The 21986-nt window shown below is 39.6% G+C and overlaps 3 protein-coding genes across 6 annotated transcripts in view; 2 read left to right on the forward strand and 1 right to left on the reverse strand.

The window, feature by feature from the left end:
* The window catches only part of tanc2b (tetratricopeptide repeat, ankyrin repeat and coiled-coil containing 2b), a 199182-nt gene extending 196155 nt beyond the window's left edge, over positions 1-3027 (forward strand). Inside the window, exons 25-26 of the mRNA XM_081393547.1 lie at positions 2-102; positions 178-3027. Coding sequence (XP_081249673.1) covers positions 2-102; positions 178-2254 — 2178 coding nt within the window. The 3' untranslated portion in view covers positions 2255-3027. The remainder of the gene's footprint in view (position 1; positions 103-177) is intronic.
* Positions 3028-4583: 1556 nt separating this feature from the next.
* Positions 4584-9617, reverse strand: g6pc3 (glucose-6-phosphatase catalytic subunit 3). The gene is made up of 6 exons (XM_081393546.1): positions 9237-9617; positions 8359-8465; positions 8176-8266; positions 7439-7557; positions 7223-7364; positions 4584-5596 (listed from the first exon to the last, which is right to left on the reverse strand). The coding sequence occupies exons 1-6, from the start codon at positions 9452-9454 to the stop codon at positions 5254-5256; spliced, it is 1020 nt and encodes a 339-aa protein (XP_081249672.1). The 5' UTR covers positions 9455-9617; the 3' UTR covers positions 4584-5253.
* Positions 9618-10612: 995 nt separating this feature from the next.
* lsm12b (LSM12 homolog b) lies at positions 10613-20863 on the forward strand. 4 transcript variants are annotated; one of them, XM_081392804.1, is made up of 6 exons: positions 10631-10830; positions 12099-12232; positions 15800-15909; positions 17036-17059; positions 17169-17295; positions 20171-20863. In XM_081392804.1, the coding sequence occupies exons 1-6, from the start codon at positions 10704-10706 to the stop codon at positions 20261-20263; spliced, it is 615 nt and encodes a 204-aa protein (XP_081248930.1). In that variant the 5' UTR covers positions 10631-10703; the 3' UTR covers positions 20264-20863. The 4 variants fall into 4 exon arrangements, with proteins under 4 accessions (XP_081248931.1, XP_081248933.1, XP_081248930.1 ...); XM_081392806.1 differs by lacking the exon at positions 20171-20863 and adding an exon at positions 17449-17870 and having other exon boundaries at positions 10648-10830; XM_081392805.1 differs by lacking the exon at positions 17036-17059 and having other exon boundaries at positions 10613-10830.
* The last annotated feature ends 1123 nt before the right edge of the window (positions 20864-21986 follow it).

Raw genomic sequence — 21986 nt, forward strand, 5'->3', positions numbered from 1 at the left:
GGACTTTGGTATGGCGGAAGAATTTGCTACCAAGGCTCTGGAACTGAAGCCTAAGTCTTATGAGGCATACTATGCTAGAGCCCGTGCCAAGCGTAGCAGCAGGTAGGGTCATTACTTTCTTTCTTTTCACATCAAATTACTTATAGATGGCTTAATATTTCCATTGCCACTCCATAGGCAATTCGCTGAAGCACTAGAAGACCTAAGGGAAGCCATAAAGTTGTGTCCCAACAATCGTGAAATCCAGCGCCTCCTTCAGCGCGTGGACGAAGAGTACAGGCAAGTTACCCAATCTGAGGAGCCAGAGCTTGAGCCTCCTCCATCTCCACCACCATCTCCCTTACCAGTGGAGGAAGATGAGGAGCCCCCTCATCACACCCCTCCTCCTGAGCCAAGACTGGATGACATGGAACCTGTTCAAGACTTGTTTGAGGATGACGACTTCCTTGAACAAGAGCTAGAAGCTGTGTCAATTGGTCTTGCCTCTGATATTCACTCGAACGCTTCAAGCCTTGCCATTATACGTAGTCCACCCCTTTCTCCGACCCATCATGACACTGGCTACCTATCTGGAGGGCAGGCCTTTGAGTTTCACCCGAGCTCCTCCTCCATGTCATCTCCTACCCATCATAGTTACCAGTCCACCTCCCCGTGTGTCTCCCCAACACATCAGAACTCTCACTACCGCCAGAGTCCACCCCATACTTCGCCCGCCCATCAGTCCTCCTACCGGTTCAGCCCTCCACCCATGGGCGGTGGAGGGAACCAGGGCATGGAGTACCAGAGTCCTCCACCATCTCCTCTTCGGCGTGGGGGTCCATTCAGAGCAAGCCCTCCAGTCGAGAGTGTGTGTATGTATCGTTCCCAGTCTGGCTCTCCAGTCCGCTACCAGCAGGAGCCTTTACCTAGCCGCCCTAAATCGCCACTGTTGAAGATGAGCAGCCAGCGATCCTTCCAGCTCCAGTCGCAGCCTTCCCAGAGCTCTCAGACCAGCCAGCACCACCAGATCCAGGGTCTTCGCCTGCAGCCCTCGATGGCACAGATCGTCCGCACTAACCAGCCCAGTAACAGTGTGTACAGCCAGTTGGCGCATCCACTCAGCAGCAGGTATCAGGGATGTTCCATGGATGTGGACAGGGAGAGAGATCGGGAGCCAAGACTTGTGTACCAGCCCTCGTTGGATGGCCGGTCAATGTCTCAAGTGCAATCCAGCCTTAGTGTGGGAGCTCTCTGTCAGCACGGGAGCCGAGGTGGGCCTGCCGGGGTTCTGGAGTCAAACTTGGGGAAAGAAGATCTCCCTCAACGCCCTGCTTCAGCCTACCGTTCAGCTACAGGGGGACCTGGAGGCATGCGTTTCAGTCAAACCCCCCAGATTAGCCGCAGTCAGTCAGCGGCATACTATCCTGTCTCCAAGCATGAACTTGAGAGAGCAGTGGCCGCCTCTGCTCTGTCACCTTGCCAACTGGGCTCTCCGGAGATCCCCCACCTAGTGCGCAGACCTATCAGTGCCAATACAAGTGACCTAAAGCAGCACGTACCGACCCCCAGACCACTGATCCACTCCCAGAGCGTAAATCTTCGCTTCTCCCCATCCAGCAGTAATATCTCCTCAGGCTCCAGCTGCAATCTAGCCCCTGGCTTCAGGCCTTCCTCCTCCATGGCCCAAATGGAAATCCCGTTGCAGACCACATATGAGCGAAGCTTCGACGAGCCATCTGCCCTCTCACCCTCTCAGAGCGGACTCTACTCGGGTGAACCCGCCCGATCCCGGGCCACTCCATTTATGGGCGTCATCGACAAGACTGCAAGGACTCAGCAGCAGTACCTTCTCCAGCCTTCCCGGGCCTGGCCCGTTTCATCCCTGGAATCGGTCATCACTAGCCCCACTTCGCCTGGCAACTTGATCCACCAAGCCTCCACCGCCTCTTCCTACAGCCCACCTACATCTCTAGGCAATATTGCCTACTACAATAAGACCAATAATGCCCAGAATGGACACTTGCTAGAGGAGGAGTACTACGTCCAGCCGCAGCCCTCCTCCCTAGGCAAGCTTGCTAATGGAGGGGCCCGTGATCGAGACCTCCTAGAGCGGGTGAGCCAGGTGCCAACTTACCAGGATGTTAAAGTGGCGCGGACAATGCCTGTGGCACAGGCGTACCAGGAGAACATGTACCGCCAGCTTTCCCGTGATGCCAGACAAGGTCCCACCTCGCCCATCAAACCAAAGAGACCCTATGTGGAGTCAAACGTTTAATAGGCACCCAAAAGGGTGGGCGCAAAGGTGTGTGTGACAGTGAATGTTTGTGTCAGGTTGTACGTATGGGACTGTGTAGGTGCAGGATATTAAAACCAGTATTTCAATTAAAAGGAAACTGAATATTAGACATACTTTTAATAAACTAAAAAAAAAAAACAGTGTTACAAAGGTGTGTACAGATACCTGTGCCTACTTCTGTTGGAAAAAAAACTTTTAGAATTTATGTGGTGAACAGGCTCCAAATATCCTGACAGCACCCTTTTGGAGTATTAAAATACAGTATGTAAAGGTAAAAAAATGTTCTATAAAGCTCTGCACATTATAAGAAAGCACATTTAATGACGTTCCACAACAGAGGCCTACATGCAGAGAAATAGTGTCTTGCCATCGTTCCTAGCACTAAAGTGGATATAAAACTGGGAATCTGTGTTGAACTCATTCTCTCTCTCTCATTTACTCTCTCTCTCTCTCTTCCCAATGAAACTAAACAAATTTGCTAGGCATTCTGGACAACATATTGTTGGATTGTTCAATACTGTAAAAAGGAAAAAAATGTTTCAGAAAAACTAAGCTGTAGTTACAGAAGGAAAAGAGGAATATTTATAATTAAGTTATATGATGTATAGAAATATTAAAGCAGTTTTTGTGTCAAGTTTATTTTTTCATTTTTGTTTGGGTTTTATGTCTTTCATTTTGTAGCTATTGATTTGAGCTTTTGGAAATGGTATCAGATATTTTTAAAATAATGATTCAGAGTTTATGACTGGAGGTTATTATCTTTGCAGTTATTACCTTATAATTCTGGTTCCCAAGCAGAAATATCGTTTATCAAATTTCACAGTTGTACTGTGGCAATAATATTAGTTTAATCAATTTCTTGGGAATAAGCTTAATAAGATTTTCAAGTAACCCTCATATAGCTTTTGTCTATTTAAATTAAATGATTTCAGTAAATTACCATGTACTGGAGTGGCAATCCTGCCGCATTTCAAGTAGAAGAATGTATCACACCATAGTCGTCTTATGAACTCTACAGTATGTATACTACGCAACACAAAGTTTCAGGGGCGTTTGCAAGGTAGTAATACAATTTCTTCTCTCTTTTTTTCAATTTCTTTATTGTTCTAAGAAATGAAATATTGCATTGTCACAGAGAAGCATCAGTATATCAAGTGAAGTATGTTTGTTTTAACTTTTAAACTTTTATTCGTAACTTTGGTCTGCACTGACTGTCTGGACATTTTTGAAGAGAGCACTTTATTCATTCGTAAGGATTGTATGGAATGTGAATATTGGGGGGCTAAAGATGTTTTTTGTTTTTTTTGACCTGGGATAGGACATCCTTACTAACGAACGTTCAGTGAACACTGGAAAATAACCTGTGATTAGTTGTACTACTAGAAAACAAATAGAAGTCATTGTCCTTGGTGCAATTCTAATTTTTCAAGCAAATGAATGAACAATAATATAAAAGAGCAAAATTATGTTTTTAAAAAGATATAAAATGTGTATATAACAGCCTTTATAGAGCGCAGTGTACTTGCTGTATATAGTGGCCAAATGTGTTCATGCATACAAAATCCTGCTCTCCTCTGCAAACGCGTCGCCAAATGCAGCGCGAGAAGGACTTGATGAGCCTCACGTGTCAAACACAGTTCAGTGGCATCACACACTACCGAAATGCAAACCAGCCGTTTTGAAATAGTGTATTTGTCGTGTATTCAAATAAAAAAAAAAAATAACAATATACAGCTAGTTCCTTTTGAAATTCTCTGCTTCAGAATGCAATATTATCAACATGCAGAGCTTAAATGTGGCTTTGGTCTTCTCAAAAATACAGTATATGAACAGATATCTAGACAGCTTGTCTTAAAGGCAACCATATTCACCTTTCTATTGCTGTCAGTGTAAACCTGCTTGAATCGAGAGATGCCTCATGGTCAACTTTGGGGAAAAGTGAAATAAATACTGAGGGCTCATCAAGGGCCTCTTTAGAGTGTTGTGGTTTTTCAGTGCAATTCTTTTTTTTTGCTGTACATAACCTGACGCATGATTTATCCTCCATTCCCCTCCGAAATCGACATACACAGACATTCGTGAATCTGCCGTGTGTCTCCAATAGAGGAACTTAACAGAAATACTGATCACAACAAATCTCACACTCATCTGACATTTACCTCTAAAGGTTTTGGCCATTCTTTTTATTTTTCAGTTGGATTTGAGTTGATTTTAATGTATTTGCTTGCCAAGCAGAGTTTCTCGTCTGTAAATGTGTGCTTTCAGAGCGCTGTGACAACGTTTAATGACTTCAATAAACCAGAATGTGTTTTTATCATGTCAGTGGTCATTTTTATACACTCTACGTTTAATAAGAGTTACTTTATAAGAAATGTATAAAACTGGTCGAGCTTAAAAGATGATTCCTTTTATTGTGGTTTCTTTTATTAGGCCTACAGCTGGTACACAACTGCACTATTTGTCCTTTCAGACTATTATTGCTCATACTTGACAAACGGACACATATTAAACTGACACATATGATAGCTCAAATCATGCAGCTTGTTGAGGATAGAAAGTTACATTTCTAAGTGATCAGACTAAGTGATTTTCCCCTGGCAGACACTAAAACAAAATAGCCATATCTAAACACCTTAGCAACACCCTAGCAACAATTTAGAATCAGACTAAGCAAATACTAGAGAAAATGTAAACATCTAGTTTTCTTCACACTTTGCGGAAACAGAATATAGATTGATTTAGACCATTCAAAAAACTTAAAAGCATAATAAAATAAATAGAGAAAACAATTGAACTTTTTAAAAAGAATCATCAAAGAACAACAAGAAACAATTTCACCTAAGAGTTTCTTTGGCACAAACTAAATGTTTATGAACGGCAGCAATCCAAATTCAATGTCCCTTCTTTTTTTGTGTGTGTTAATGATTGATCTTCAAGATGATGGTTCAAACACTAAAACAAATCTGCGACATTCACCTTTACTCCCTCTTGGGTTTGGCTGTGAGGAGATGCACAAATCCTGGCACTAACACCATGACCACCTGCGGCACAATGGTGTATTTCAGAAAGAACAGGGAGTAGAAGAGAAGAGGAGGAACAGTGGGTAAAGGGAAGCTGCTGATGTAGTGGAGGGCCATGGACGACAGGGCCAGACAGAGAGTCCTGGGCACCCATGGAAGAGCCCATCCACCTGGCTTCCAATACTGTGCAAGTCCTAGTCCTAGCAGAATCCCGGCATCACGGTTCAGAGAGGAGAAGGGCGCAGTGTCCAAACGGATCCACTCGGAGTGAGAACACCACCTCTTAGCCAGAGAGATGGACCTGCGGTTCACAGTATGAGAGTGTGAGTTTGCAGTGAAAAAAGTCATTCATACAGATTAAAACTCCTTAATGCCTGCAGACGGTGTGATTTCAGCAATCCTTTAAGATCAATACAAATCACACTGTACGACATAGTTATAATTAACTTGGGTACATGTATGTAAACTGTACGATGATGACACCTATTGAATCTTAGGCTACGACGCAAGTTAGTATAGAAGAATAAAACATCATCAGCATGTGCTAGTGGTGAACAAATAAAGCAAGAGCAATCACACTTTGGCAATTGTGGTTTTATGTGCGCTGGAAAAAGAGGAGGAAGAGAAAGAGGAGAATATGGACGTGGTCGTGGCCATGCCAACTTGCCATGACAATATTACAACTGGAGCTTGAGGAGTAGTTTTAAGTTTTAGCGTCATGTCACGTTGATCAATTCGCCACTTCATGTTGCATTTTTATTGGCTACAACACACTGTGAGATGATCATGATAAAGTTCTGACACTGTCTGAATATTATCACAGGCTATCTTTGGTCATAAGACCGTGATAATGGCCGTCTTTAGCCCTATTCGCACGGGATAAGTATTACCTGGTGACCTCTAGTCATTTGTAATAATTGCGGAGGTTGTCTGTGATCTTAATCCCGTGCGAATCGTCATCTCTGTGATTTGTAAAGTAAAAATTCCTCCGCAAATGACCTAGCATATTTCACTGAACACCGAGGTCCTGTGATAATATTAGTCCCGTGTGAATCGGCATCTCTGTGATTTGGCGGGGTCGATTATAATTTTTTCAAGGTTTTTGTTTCCTGTACGCTTTTTTATCCATCTTTCGCGAAGAATGGAGTGTTTTGATAGTATTTTGGGTGCTGGGTCATATCGCTATACACACCATTCGATACAACTAAACAATTTGCAGAAAGAGAAAGCTGAAAACCATCAGAAGAGCAAAAACAAAAAGAATGATTAGCTGGAGATGGATGACATGTATAGCAGCATGCGGTAAGGAACATTCTTCTGTTTATGAGATATCATACAGCTAGACCTATAATAACGACAAGACATTTCCAAGCAATAGCCTACTGACGTCATATCCGGGAGATAAGTCAGTAAATTCGAGTAAAATCACAGGCTTCGCTTATCCCGTGCGAATGCGCCACACGAAATTCAGTTTTCTAAATCACACGAGGTCCCCAGATAACACTAATCCAGTGCGAATAGGGCTTTAGAAACTCTTCTCACTGTACGACGTACGACCACAGAAACCGCCACGATTCGTCATCTTTAGTCTGGGACAGCCCAAAATCATACAATTTGAACCGGGCATAATACAAATATGCAATGTATATGTGATATTTTGAGGATTAATATATTATAATTAGTGGTTGACAATGCATTTTTCAATGCTCATTTTCCTTTGCACATTTTATATAATATAGTGCTATAATATAATATGACGAAGTATAGTGCTATAAAAAACTTAGCTAGTTTTACAACCGGTTTAATAACCGTAGTTATTTAATTTAATTGTAACAATTGAGATGCACACGTGTTGAATTTAGATGTGTTAAACTAGAAAAAAGTACAGTTTTTACACAATATCAACTCAATGTCACATTGTACCCACCAAGAGAGATCAATCCCAGTCTTTTGCAGGGCACCATGCAGCACAAGAGCTCCAAAGAGCAAAGTCACGCTACAGCAAAAGAAGAACAGCAGAGGGCGACATTCAGGCACTGTCCGGTTCAGAGAGATCCCCAGCAACACCCCTGCGGAGAGAGGGAAGTGAAGATCCTGGCTATGAAGATATGAGGATGCATGCATGCATTTATTAATGACTGACCTGTCAGAAGACCGGCAATGACTTGATGAGGGAAGTGAGCCAGGATGAAGATCCGAGAAAGGCCCACACATCCCAAAAATACTGCATACAACAGGTACGGCACTGCAGCTAATATCTTACTGTACCACAAAGAGTTTTAGTTAGTATTACACATGAATAAATAACATTCATGTGTCTGTGTGACTTATAAGAGAGCGTGAGAAAATTACAAACAATTTGCATATGTAGAGTATCATATTTGATACGTCAGGCTTTTATGGCTCATATAGTTTGATATAGTGAGAGTTTGAAGAGGAGGGAAAAAAACAGTTTTATTTAGAGGCTCAAACTGTGCAGAAATATGGAATTTGGTGCAGATGATGGTATTTATATGGCCAAAATGTAAGATGAAATTAGGCTGCTACTAATACAAATTGGATATGAATAGAAGTTGTCACTTCATAAGTTGTATATCAGCCAATAGTAAGATTTATATTTAAATGCTTAGTTTTATGATCAAATCTCTGTAGTTTTATTTAAACCATATAATGCACTGGAGTACAATGATGATTGAGAGATAAACAAATAAACGTTCCTCATGGATTATATCTGATTTAATAAGAGATTTTAATATATGATTTAAAAAACCAAAAGTATGGATAATCAAGTAAGGTCCAATAAATATTGATCTTGAAATATTACAATATAAAAGTTGTTGTGACGTTTACTGTAAAGGCTTTATAGGGTTAAAGACAGACCTGCCCGTGCGAGTGTGAAAGAATGACGCCAGTGAAGAGACGATCAGCCACCAGACAGCACTAGTGACCATGGCATGACCTGAAGGACTGCCTGAGAGAGATGGCGGAGGGATTGGGTCTTCACATCTGGAAATGGTTCAGGTAAAGTGATCTGTAATGAGGAAGATTAGTGCGCTGCTTTACCTGGGCCAGTCTCACATGTCGACAGGAACTGCTGGACTTTCGGTGGGTTTTTAGAAAACAATCCAGATTCTCCAATCCACCAATATGGCCTCTCGCCAAACAGGAACCTGAATGTCAAGTTAAAGAAATTACAGTCAACATGAATGAAATGCCATTCACAACCCAATAAAACTGAGAATATGAAAACTAAAATACATTCTCTACAGTTTACTTTCTTGCACTTTAAATGCCCTCAGAATAATTTATAACCAAAAGAGTAAGAAATTACTATATTGATTTAATGAGTTTTTCCCTGAAATAATTCTAATATGCTAATTTAGTGCTCAATAATAATTGGTACCCAATTATTAATAAGTTTTTTTTTTTTTTTCTAATCCCAAACTTGTGAATGGCAGTGTATCAAGGTCTCCACAAAAAAAAAAAAAAAAAAAAAAAATTATATATATATATATATATATATATATATATATATATATATATATATATATATATATAGATAAGACATTATTTTAAACTGTAAAATATTTTGGAATAATAATTTATATAATTTCAATGATTTATATGTGGTTTTAGGATGCCATGTGGATACTTGTAATATTTATATAAGAAATGCTGACAGTATTCTTCTGACTTTACAACAAGGAACAAGCTTCCATAAGTAATAATAATAATAATAATAAATCATATATATATATATATATATATATGTATGTATGTATGTATACACGCATACTGTACACACACATACATATATATTTATATATTACATAAGAAGTAATTCTAAAACTAGTTTGCACTACAGAAGTTTATCTATCACAGACGTTTATCCATCATTGGGTTTCATTTTCACACATCCCAACATGCAAAGCATTTCATACCATTTGAGAACCAAATTAAGCCACTCTGATAAAGCTGCTACCCAGAGAACAGCGATGCCAGTCCTTCGATGGATGTAAAACACGACAGGAAAGACCAGGAGAACCGCAGCTTTCGGGTCTCCCATATGAGAAGCGACGAGCCAGAAATCCTCCAGGCTTCTCGTTCTCCGCTGAAGAGCCTCCGCCACCCAAACGCCTTGGCGGTGAACGGTCTCCATTACAGGATGATGAATGAACGTCCACAGATAACATTAAGGTCCCCTGTTCATCTTACAGGTAAAAGACTGAGTGAATAAGTTAAACCAACTGTCAGAGAAGCCGCTGAGCTGGCAGGAGCTGAGACCTCAACGTTACCGTTTGTCACGGGTACCGCAGTGGGACAAAATTCATCTGCTAAAACGCATATTTTCAATAAGGAACTTGAATCATCAGCACATTCGAACTTATGGACTTTTACCGAAAAGGTTTTTTCAGTTCACCTTATTCTACTTTAATAAGTAATTAATAATAATTAATAAATATTAATAATAATTATCTGAACAGTGAAACGGGCTCTTAAATTAAATTTGAATTAAATCAAAAAAACGAATCTATAATATTACATAATATATATATATATATATATATATATATATATATGTATATATATATATATATATATATATATATATATATATATATATATATATATATATATTAACACAAAATAAGAAACTTGTGAAAACAATAAATAGCCTATTCTAAAACTTTTCAAAATAATGTAACCACCAAATGTTACATTTTGTTTGTTTGTTTGTTTGTTTTTATGCTGTTATTCTTTTATATGTTTGTTGCTATTTATCTCACATTCTCTGAACGGTTCTCTATAATGTTTGCTCTATATAATATGACTGTTATTTCTTAAATAAATACAACTTTTTAAAAAACTAATATATTGTAGTTGAGATTGTTTTATTGAATTCGCAGTAGAAGAATAAGTCATAAAAAATAAATCCATCTTAAATCAGACGTCAGTTATAACTCTAATAGGTACATCAGTTATTTTATTTTTTTTCAATGACAGATGTCAACAACTTTACGATTGTTCTTTATCCAGATTAAAGACTCATGAAAGATCTGGAAAGCAGTCTACCATGTGGTACCAGTACAGTTTACATTTATTTTGCCTTGTATATACATGCTTATATATATTTCTCAAATAAAATAAGAATTTTAATTATGTTGTCCATCTCTAATTAACCAGTACTATTGAATAAACGAGAGTAGTAAGTCTATTTATTTATTTATTTATTTATTTATTATTATTATTATTATTATTATGTTTTTTTTTTTGTTTTGTTTTTTTTTATAGAAGGATAATCGTGTTACCACTCTTTCCTGTCACCTGACGTGCCACTGCGTCGGTAGCAGTCACGACGTCGCGTGCGTTTACGTAAAGCTCGCGCTCCGGTTTCCCTGGCGGAGAAGATGGCGGCTCCTGGACCGGGGGAGTATTTCAGTGTCGGGAGCCATGTCTCTTGCCTCACCTGTTTAGGCCAACGTTTGCAGGGAGAGGTGGTGGCTTTCGATTACCCGTCCAAGATGTTGACTCTGAGTATCCTTTCTTCCTCGGATATGTGCGTTTAAACGGCTGGACTGTGTCAAACTGACGCTCCGCGCGAGCGTGTTTATGTGTGCGCTAGTGGCCTCATTCAACGCCTATTCTTGCTTCGTTTACCTTCTATGTTGTGTTTGGTCACGATCAGCTATGTTTGTCGCTTGGTGTTTTCTGTGCTTAGTTGATTTGATGTGGGTTCACAGTTGGAAAAGTGCTGTTTGTGGTTAGCTTGTTGATTAGCATGTCCTCGCGACCGACAATATTAGCCTTGCGTGCTAAGCTAATGCCTTTCCAGTGTAATAATGGCAGCTCTCATAGGGTATATTATATAGTTTATAAACTATTTTTCCCTGTAAGAACTAATAATGCCCAGGCTGCGTAGCATATACACTGGTTTACCATCATACTACATGCAGTCTGTAGTTGAACTGTTCTCAGATCAATAATAGACTGAATGGTCAAATTCATATTTTTTTGACCATGCTATACAAATAAGGGAGTTTGTGAATGCTGAGATTGGAAGGATGACACTCCAACCTATTCACGTTTTATGCTCTAAATATAAATATTTCACAAACAGGTTCCTTCCATCCAAATGAAATGTTGAAATATACGTTAGCTTACATCTTTCGACATGGCATGTTAAAGGGTGAGCAGAAGTGTTGACACCCTTTGACCTGGCATGGTTTACTAAAAATCTTTGAAGATTTCACATCACCACAACCTCAAGGTGGATGTTTTTACAATATTTCAGCTATCTACAAAAGATGAAGATTGTTCTAAGTTCTTAATGATGAATTAATTAATCTGCTTGTCTCACTTAAGATTGACCTTCATGAGATTTCTATAAATCCCACGTGTCACTGCTCAGTGCTGACTTTTGTTTAAATGTGGTTTTGATGGTTTGACGCCTTGACATGTATGACATCAGTTGTCACTTTTTTTTTTCCCCGGACTTATTTTTTGTAGGCTTGCTCAACCAATCACTCACGTTGGTTTCATTTCACGTATTACTCAGCTTGTCTTTTACATCTAGGCTAGGCCTTAGAATAATGGCCATCTAACCTTGTGGGGGATGGCGGCAGTTGAACCGCTCAATGTCTTTGGTGTGTTGTAAACAGGTGTGTGTCAGTAACTACATTTGATGTTTAGTAAACCAAGTCATTTCCTAAACAGGAGGTTTCAGCACCTACCTGTTGAGAGAGAACAACTGCATAAGTGTGTCTTGATGTCTTCGTTTGATTTATCCTTAACCCTCCTGCCAGAATGTCCTTCCTCCAGCGGAAAGCCCAACCTCAGCGACGTCATCTTGATCAACTTAGCCTATGTTTCAGAGGTGGATATAATTAATGACCGCACTGAAACTCCTCCTCCTCTAGCATCCTTGAATGTTAGCAAGGTAAGATCACATATTGCGTTCAAATGCATGCACCAAGTGTGGGTGCACTACGATCACAATTTTTTATACTGGAATGAGTCATTTTAATTTATGGTAACACTTAAAGGTGCTGTATGTAACTTTTTTTTACTCTACTAAAGCATAAAAATACCATAATATGTTTGCAGATATTTAGGAAACATGTTAAGTTCACATACACTCGATTCTCTGAAAAACACTTCTATAGCCACTTATTTGACTTATTATTTTACACGTTCCGTGTTGTCAGACGGGTTTTGTTTTGGTCTGTGTGACTCCGCCCACTGCCAGTTCACCCAGTAGTATTTCAACACCCCGCGATGCCAGTTAGCAGGAAACACAGCGTATCGCAGCCTTGGAAATGAGCAAACAAACTGTGTCAGAGCTTGCAGATTTCACACAACCTAAAAAGCCTTGGTATCCATCTAAAAATCTAAATGAACGAGCGTATTAAAACGCGGCTAAATCAAGTCATTAAGTGTCCTCGGTTTTCGTCGTCAATTGCGCTCGCTCCTGTTGCGTGTCCTCAAACTGGCAACCCACGTGAGCATCGAGTCTGAGGAGGAGGAGGTGGAAGAAACAACGGTCTCTGATATTTTAAATTTGGACTGCAGTCATTCTTACATACAGCACCTTTAATATGACAATATAGTTGGTATGCCCTATTGGTAATACCTTTGTTAATATCTATTGTACATGTTAGACATTTTCAAAAGAAAAACACTCAAAGTTAGACTATAGTAGTAGGAAATGGAAAGTACTGACTAGGAATGGAAATTTTCAGGAATATTAATACGTTTTCATTAAAATTTATGGTCAGTTTAATTGTTGTCAAATGCATGTGAAACTCCAAATATTATGTCCACTTAGTAGCAACGGTTGCAATGGCAGCCTGTATGTGTCCATATCAAACCGAACAGATACAGGGCTTTTGTTACGGTACACACAATGATGACATGTCCTGCCTGCACAGAACCAAAAAGAAAGCATTTTGGAGCAACTTGAAAATCGTGTGCACTAGAGATGTTGCACAATGACTATAAATTCTTGTTAGATGAGACACATTTAATGGTTCTTTAAAATAGACAATATATTCACACCTGTTGACTACATAATTAAATTTTTATGCCAGACAAGGAAGTTTAGTTGCAGTTGCTTCAAAGTCTGTTTTTCACGTTACTCCTGTTCATTCAGCACTCTCTTGTATCAAAGGAAAGCAGGCCCTCCCATTGATAGCCAGGCAGTTTTATCTACCACAATAGACATGTGTAACAGTTCAAACAAATTCATTGGTGGAAAGCTAATACTGTGATTTTTGATGTTATTTGTATTTGTATCGGCTATGTTCAGACTGCAGGCAAATTGGATTTATTCTCCAATCAGATCTTTTCCGTCAGACTGCCTGCACTACTAATCGCAACTGATCAAATGTGTCCAGACATAACCAGCCTATCTGCATGGCTTCCTTTGGTAACGACGTAGGCATACCCACGCATCGCTTTCAAAACGGATGTGGGAAAAATGAGGTGCATCATCTCACTCTCCAAATAAGCGCCCTGTCGAGTCGTGGTGGAGACTGGTGTATATTGAGACTCCGTGCTGTGGTCACGGCCAAAATCTTTGGACATACCATATGAATATTTTCAGCATTTCCATTGCCTGTTTTGATGTTATAATTGTATGTCACATTAAGAGTGACACAAAAGACCATTTGAACCAAGCATTTGAGGCGCATCTGTAAAAATCTGATTGGAATCGCATTTCAAACCGCCTCCAAATGTGGTTTGAATCAGATTAGAAAAAATCTGATTTTGTGTGGGTTTTTTATAAAAAGCTGTCCAAACGTTAAAAAAAAAAACCCATCTGGATAAAATCTGTATATTCTAAAAATCTAATTTTTACTGGCAGTCTGAACATAGCCATGGTGGTTTGTAGAAAAAAACATTTCACATATGTTGTGCTAGATCAGGGGTGTCAAACTCATTTCCTGTTGGGTCGTTCTGCAGAGTTTAGCTCCAACCTTAAGGCCTGTTCACACCGGGACATTCGCCGACGTTTAACGCCTCGTGACTAAACAAAGGGTGCCAATGTGAGTGTGCACACCGACGCGAAAAACGCCACGCGTAAAAGCGTCATAAGACGAGGAAGATGCAAGGCAAAATGATTGTAGAGCTGCTGGTCTCGTTGGTGTCGGAACATAAAGAACTATGACAAACGCGACAGCGACTACAAAAATCTTGATAAAAGAGAACTGTTATGGAGTGGTATTAAGCGCCATCTAATGTTAGGGAATGAATTTGCATGTTCACTCGGCTCATCGTCAGCGAAAATCGCTTGGGTGTGAACACAAAAAACGCGTTGAAAAACGCTGGCGAATAACGCGCGCCGATATTCGTCACGGTGTGTACAGCCTTTAAACAAACAGCTAATCAAGTGCTGTCAGATCTCCCCCATACCCTTAAAGGTTGTATCAGCGATTTCAGGCCCAAACATAAATGATCACATTCATCTAATCTTTCCTAACGATCCGCTAGCTGCCCACCCCATAAGCATGCCGTCAAAAAACCGTGTCTCTGTAGGCAGCCTAGGCTCTGAGATCTGCACACAAAAACAATTAGTTTCACCAACACTCAAAACCAAAATAAATAGTGTTCCAACCAATCACCGACAGGGCTGGGTGTTGTGAGGTTTTCGCGTGCAGCCGTCATAGGCAGCCGTGCATGAGCGCAAAACCTCACAACACCCACCCCTGTCGGTGATTGTTTTTGTGTGCAGATCTCAGAGCCTAGGCTGCCTACAGAGACGCGTTTTTTTGACGGCATGCTTATGGGGCGGGCAGCTAGCGGATCGTTAGGAAAGATTAGATGAATGTGATCATTTATGTTTGGGCCTGAAATCGCTGATACAACCTTTAAATACCGCAATAACGAGTGTACAACTGATGTATGACTAAACGCCTAGAGAATACCCATAATGCACTTTGAGAGTCATGTGCTGAATAAATTCCCACATCTTACCAGATGATGGTGCCCGCAGCGGAATCAATCCATCCATCCGTTTTCCAAACCCCTGGTCCAATGTGGCTACAGCCTAATATCATACTGTATTAATTCCTTTTTAATTATCAAATTGTTTAATCAAAGTTTATATAAAGTTTCCATGAGTTCAAGATAAATATTTTCATTACTACTAGAGCTGACAGTTTGCTAGGTTTCAAATGATTATTATATGGCAAGCACAAACTATGCAAAAGCGGCAGCCCTTCCGGCGCACTGTCTCCAAATTCACTCACTTGTTTTCATTCACTCCTTCAAGTGGACTGCGTTAGTGGAGTACTATAGGGGGAATAGTGATTGAGGGTATAGGGGGTGATTTCAGACACGGCAAATATCTTTCAGGATTACTAGAAACTTCCAGGCAGTTGTTTTTGAGCAGGTTCCAGCTAAACTCTCCAGGAGCGAAGTTTGACATGTTCTAGATAGTAAATAATACATGATTGAGATGATACCTGTCTGACAATATCTTACTTTGACATCTTTTGTTTTACAGCTTGCCAGTCGGGCAAGGTCGGAAAAGGAAGACAAGTTGTCCCAAGCCTATGCAATCAGTGCTGGGGTGTCAGTTGAGGGCCAGCAATTATTCCAGACTATACACAAAACGTAAGACTTGCAAACTTTACTTGCATTGTGAAACCAAATTTAAGACGAAGTCTTCATTTATCTATAACCAAAGTGATGTTAAACTTCTCTTAAGTGGTTATTAGATGATTGTATTGTAAAAGGTTTTTTTTTTTTTTTACTCTTAAATGAATGATTAACACTAATGAATTGAGTTTTAAAAGCATGTGGGAGAAAGATTAGTCAAATCTACAGCCTAGAAGTTGTATTCTCCATTTGACAAGGTGGTCCCCCCTTGTGCGGTCTACCATGAGGATTGAATTAAAGTACAAGGTCTAAGTGTGATTTCAATAAACACAATCGTCTACTGAGATCTTGAGCTTAAACAAAACGTGTTTCTGTATTAAGGCCCCGATATACTTCAAGCAAAATCGAAGACATAATTTCAAACAAATACAGGCCAAAACGAAGTGTGTTAAGTGTTCCGAAACTCCGGAAAAGTTCACTCTGGGTTGTGTTTCCCCAAAAGCATCGTTAGCCAACTATGGTCACTCGCAAGTTCCATTGATTTCTGTTAGTAACGAGATGAAGGAACTTGCGACCATAGTTGCTTTTGGGAAACGCACCCCTGGCTGGTAAACACCTTTAAACTACCATTGGTCCGTGATGATTACGTAATAGGTGTGTGTGGCTCTGAGGCTCCGCCTTCTTTGTTGTGGAAATCATCTCTGGTTCATTTCTTCTGTTCAGTCCCTCGAGGTCAGACATCTGTGAGTAAAAACATGAACACACTGGAGAGCCGCTTTATTGTAGAAAATTAATTCTTAATTCTAATGACAAGAGACTCTGACACTTTTTTGTGTGTGTTTAATACTGTAGAGCTGCTTGCTTTAACACAATCTCTTGCATAAAGTGGTATATATGAATAAACATGACTGGAGTGCCGAATTGCAGAGCTTGTGCAAACATCCACATCGCTATGATCAGATGCTTTCTTCACTGTTTCATCATCGCTGTCATTTTTGTTGTATGTTGATTTAATTGAAAGGAAAGCACGCATGCAGCACATATTTATCTAAACGCCACTTTCAGTAGCATGGGCGGCGTCAGGATGTTCGCTAACAGTGTTCCGCTGCTCACGTATTTCAAACTTCTTTTTACCCCAAAGCAAAGAACAAAAAACAGCTTCGCCGTGAGTATATCGGGGCCTTTACTCTTTGATCATTTGATCATTTTAAGCGTTATTGCTCACTGCGGGTGTGCCCATCTTGAGTTTGATGTTTGATCTCTTTGTTTTCCAGCATCAAAGACTGTAAATGGCAGGAGAAGAACATCATTGTGATGGATGACGTCGTAATCTCACCACCTTACCAGGTGGAGAACTGCAAAGGCAAAGAGGGAAGTGCTCTAAGTCATATACGCAAAATTGTGAGTATCACGGAATATCTTTCACTTCAGTAATGTGTTAAGAGCTCTCTTCCAGTGGCATCCATAGGTTTTGCAAGATGGAGAATATTAAAAGTTAAACCAGCAGTCAATTTTAAAACCTGTCTTGTATCCCTTATTTGACCTTTTAAATAGATCTCTCTGACTCCTGGTAAAGAAGTCGTTCCATTGGTCGATGCTTGAAAGACATAAACAAAATGGCAAAGCTACTGTTAGCTTTCCACTTCAAGTGTCAACGAAGTCTCCTCGCAGCCAAATTGTATACAAGAAATAATGCTTCAAGTCACGTGCCACCATTTGATCTACAAGTGTTTTATCATTCACTCTCATCTCTGTCACAATTGGCAATGACATGGCGGATGTTTCCTTGCAGCTCAGTACTTTTAAGTTCCAAAAGTGTAATAAAAGGCTATTTTCTATTGTAAATTGTGACTTTACTAGAATGCAACCGTAGGGATGGGTTGGGTCAGGGTTGACGATGTTAATTTTAATTGACCTTCATTTTGATGAACCGATGTTGATTCTTAAACCCAAGAATAAATAAATCTTTTAAGTCTATGCTGTCACTTCACTAAACATTTCTTGCACACCATCCATTCAATGATCGCAATAAGCTTTGTGCTTTCAAATTCTGCAGAAAGACGCCAACCACAAGAAGTTATATTTACCTCAGGAAAGCGGTTCTCCGTCCATAGCTCGTTAGTTAGCCCGAAAGAATAACTCTGAAGAGGGGCATTTTGCACCATATTACTTAAGTTAGTTTTGTCTTGTTTAATACATGTTGTATTATATGCTGAATGTTTCTACTATGGATCAGACTATGTTTGATGGTGCATCTGCGTTAGAGGCTTTAAACTGAAGCCCGAACCCGAAATCTGTCGCTGTAGAGATGTATCTGTATACTTGCTACCATAAGCCAAAAACAGCTGTGTAAGACCCACACTGCTCATATCGTACAAGGTTTAAAACATTGAAATAGACGCATCAAGTGGTAGAAGATGTGTATGATTCAGAGAGACGCACAGAGACGGCAACACGGTTATTAGACTTCCTATCATGCTGCATTTCATTCATATAGTTTGCACTTTGCATTCATTCATTCATCATATTGTACAATGTTTTAAACATTTCAATACAACAGTAGCAAATGTGAATGTTGTTTTAGCTGACGTCAGAGATGCGAGGGAAATGCGTCTGTTTGATGTACGAGCGCGCTGTGCTCATTTCATTCGTAGTTTCACTCAATAGTGTATCATAATCATGTTGTCTCCCAAGGTTTAAAACTTTTAAATATACATACATATATCAAATAGTAGAAAATGTTTCATGCAGTATTTATTGATAGTACTCTCCTGGCGCTGATACACTCATTCACTTCACACACATTATTGCATCATAATGCAGAGGTTTATGTATAATTTTGTGCGGTCCTTTGGCTCACCTGTTATCCAGCAATAGAAGTGTGAATCGGCACTGGTCTCACGATTCGATTATGATGTCTTCGATTCGAGATCACACTGCATCAAGATGTGATGCAATATTACTGCACATGGCTTCATTTTCATCAATGAATACAAGCAGTCAGATATATGAACTCCCTTTTTATTTTATCTGCTCATTTTAATAAAGTACACATCCTGAATGTAGTCAAACCTTAACTACATGAATACAGGTGAATCTCGGAAAATTAGAATATTGTGCAAAAGTTTGTGTATTTCAGTAATTCAAATTAAAAGGTGAAACTAATATATTTTGTATAACTATATACATATGCATGATGATACTTTTCAGAGGGCCGACATTTCTGTATTTAAAATCCTTTTTTATTGATTTCATGTAATATTCTAATTTTCTGAGATTTAGAATTTGGGGTTTTCATAAGCTGTAAGCCATAATCATTAAAATTATACCTTTTGCACAATATTCTAATATTTTGAGTTTCACCTGTATAGTTTTTCTTAAGCCTGGTTCACACGGGACGATTTTAAAATTGTCGGCCGATTTTCCAACCCTGAGAGACCCCACACACGGCGATTAAAAAATCACGGGTCTAACAGTTTTGGTCGTACAGTGTGTGGTGCGCAGCCACACGGCAAAATCAACAAATCACACACGAACCGATTTGACTCCCGAGCATTCCCATGTCAGACGGGAAATCTTGCAAAATCCCTCGAGGTCAAACGTCCTTCCTTACGAGGATACTCGACAAAGTGAACATTTTGGCATACTTTTGTGTTTTTGTCCATTCAAGCATGAAAGAGAACTCAATGCGGCGGCGCGCTGTCTGAAGCGGGATTCTGTGCGCGTGTGTGTGTGTGTCACACAGAGAGGAGATTTACAGACAGCGTGCCGCCAGTACAGATTTAAGTTCTTATTTTTGCGTTTTATCGCGCTTGTTTCTTAGCACTTGAATGAATGATAGCGTGATAAAATATTTTATCATTTATCACCCTCGTTTGTCCCCGGGGAACACCACACACAGGATGAGAAATCGGGCCAAAACAATCCAACATGTTGGATATCCCCGATTTGAGATCGGAGTGGTCCCGACGTCCTTCCGAGCAGACGAGAGCAGTCTTAACACACCACACACGGCAGGAATATCTGATCTGATTATTTTACGATAATCGGAGCATCTTTAAGATTGCCGGAAGGGGTGAATCGGGGCTAAAATCGGCCTAATTATCCTGCCGTGTGAACCAGGCTTAAGTTACAAACCCGAAGATATTCATGAAACTAACCCAAACCCGCTAGTTGTTCGGGACCCGTCAGGCTTGGGTCGGGTAGCAGACCTCTAATCTGCATTTACAGGTGTCATATCGATTGCTTGTCATGACTTGCGTGTCTTTCTTTTCAGGTTGAGAAACATTTTAGAGATGTGGAAAGCCAGAAGTCGATGCAGCGTACACAAGCACAGCAAACACAGAAGGACTCGTCTTTATCCTCCTGAGTGGGGGGTATGGCTCATCTGGGGAGGGCACCACGGGCATCACGGGCCTAACAGCTGGTCCAAACCAGCGCTCATCTCCCCCTCTGCGTCGTAGTCCGAGGGTGGATGCACCAAGGGCCTAGGGTCTGGAAGATCAACAAAAGAAACAAAAAAACACACAAAAAAAAAGCAAAAATGTTTTAAGAAACATGAGAGTGAAAAGAGATCATTCTAAATTAGACTTTATAAAGATAATTTAAAACACCAACCATCAAACAAACCATAGTTTCTTTGACTAACAGTGTCTTATCCCCCCTCTGCCCCTTCTTCTTCCTCCTCCTCCTCCTCCTGTGTTTCATCTAAAGATAGCTTTTCATATTTTCTTCTCTCTTACATCCCTCCTTCGCCTTCTATTCCATTTTGTCAAAAAAAAAGAAAAAACAAACCAGTCAGAAAAGCTTGTTAGCTTTATTTACTTTGATGTTTTTCTTTTCTTTTTTTTTCTTTCTTTGGCTGTTTATGTTCTACAAGTGTCTGTCTTTTCTGTATTTTAAACAAAATGTGACTTCAGATGCCACATGTTACAAAGGACATTTTCTAAAATAAAAATAACAAAAATTCTGACTGTAATATTGTACTTTCAGTTGCTTTTTCAGAAATGTTTGGAAACAATATGCTTGCAAAAGGAGTTAAAATGATTTGCCCTTTCAATCAAAGGGTTAAGTGCTTGAAACTCTTTAGTTATGTGGCTTTTTTACACCTGGTCTAATCAAATAGCATTTTATTCGTTTTGCAAAAACACAGTAAACACTTGATACACAATAACGCAACAGTGGCTCAGTATAGCTGGCTCCCAAACTGGTATTTATGCCGCATTATGTACAATATTATGCGCATGGCATGCGTCTGTTTTGTACACATGGAATATCTAGATGACTTTCTTCATTTGCCAAACCAGTATACCATAGTGTAATATGCTTGATGTTGCAGTTCCAAGATGGTTGAACCAGAAGTAAAATCAACTGGTTTTATTTCCGATATAATTGCATGTTATTTGAATTAAATGTGCCGTGTGATGACTGTAACATAGTTATTTGAAACAAATAGCACATGCTATTTCCCATTCGAGTATTTTCTGAGCTAGTACTTCTTTCCAAAATGATTTAACCAGACGGGTCATGCTGCGTGGATTTCTGTCCGGTACAATAGAACGCTTTTTTCTTGTCACATTTTGAATCTTTTTCGTTTTTGGAGTAATTTTAGAAATCAAAAAAAAAAAAAATGTAGTTCTAGGTGCACATGTAATTAAAGCAAGGTTTAGTGCTCAAATATCTTAAACCTCATTAGCTACCAACAGCCTTTGAGTTAATTACACGAATAGAGTTTCAGTGGATTATTCAATGGATTAGTGTCTAAAGGTCTTGATTGTTCTTGAATAAGTTTAGATTATTTCTGTAACTAAAGCACGTTTCATTCACACTGCTGGCACCCGTCTCCATTTCGAAACACCTCACCGTGGTTCACGTCAAAGATTTAACATGGTGTAAGATGCTCTGTTGGGGTTTCCATTGAGATCTTTAACATGCTTAACTGTAAAACTACACTTCCTGTTTAGAAATTAATGGACAGTTCAATGAAATATTCAGTATGTACCAAGTACTCTTGTTTCTTGAGTGATGCAATGTGCTTTGAGGATAAATCAAGTCCAGGTCATAGAGACTCAAAAGCAGAGTTGCACGGGGAC

The sequence above is a fragment of the Scardinius erythrophthalmus genome (assembly GCF_964197995.2).
Source record: "Scardinius erythrophthalmus genome assembly, chromosome: 18".
Taxonomy (NCBI): domain Eukaryota; kingdom Metazoa; phylum Chordata; class Actinopteri; order Cypriniformes; family Leuciscidae; genus Scardinius; species Scardinius erythrophthalmus.

Coding starts and splice junctions, on each gene's coding strand:
- g6pc3 (XM_081393546.1), bottom strand. CDS start 9,454: ATGGAGACCGTTCACCGCCAAGGCGTTTGGGTGGCGGAGGCTCTTCAG. Junction 8,466..9,236: donor CTTAATTTGGTTCTCAAATG/GTATGAAATGCT, acceptor CTTGACATTCAG/GTTCCTGTTTGGCGAGAGGC. Junction 7,558..8,175: donor TTTCACACTCGCACGGGCAG/GTCTGTCTTTAA, acceptor TTTGTGGTACAG/TAAGATATTAGCTGCAGTGC.
- lsm12b (XM_081392804.1), top strand. CDS start 10,704: ATGGCGGCTCCTGGACCGGGGGAGTATTTCAGTGTCGGGAGCCATGTC. Junction 10,831..12,098: donor GTCCAAGATGTTGACTCTGA/GTATCCTTTCTT, acceptor CCCTCCTGCCAG/AATGTCCTTCCTCCAGCGGA. Junction 17,060..17,168: donor GAACAAAAAACAGCTTCGCC/GTGAGTATATCG, acceptor TTTGTTTTCCAG/CATCAAAGACTGTAAATGGC.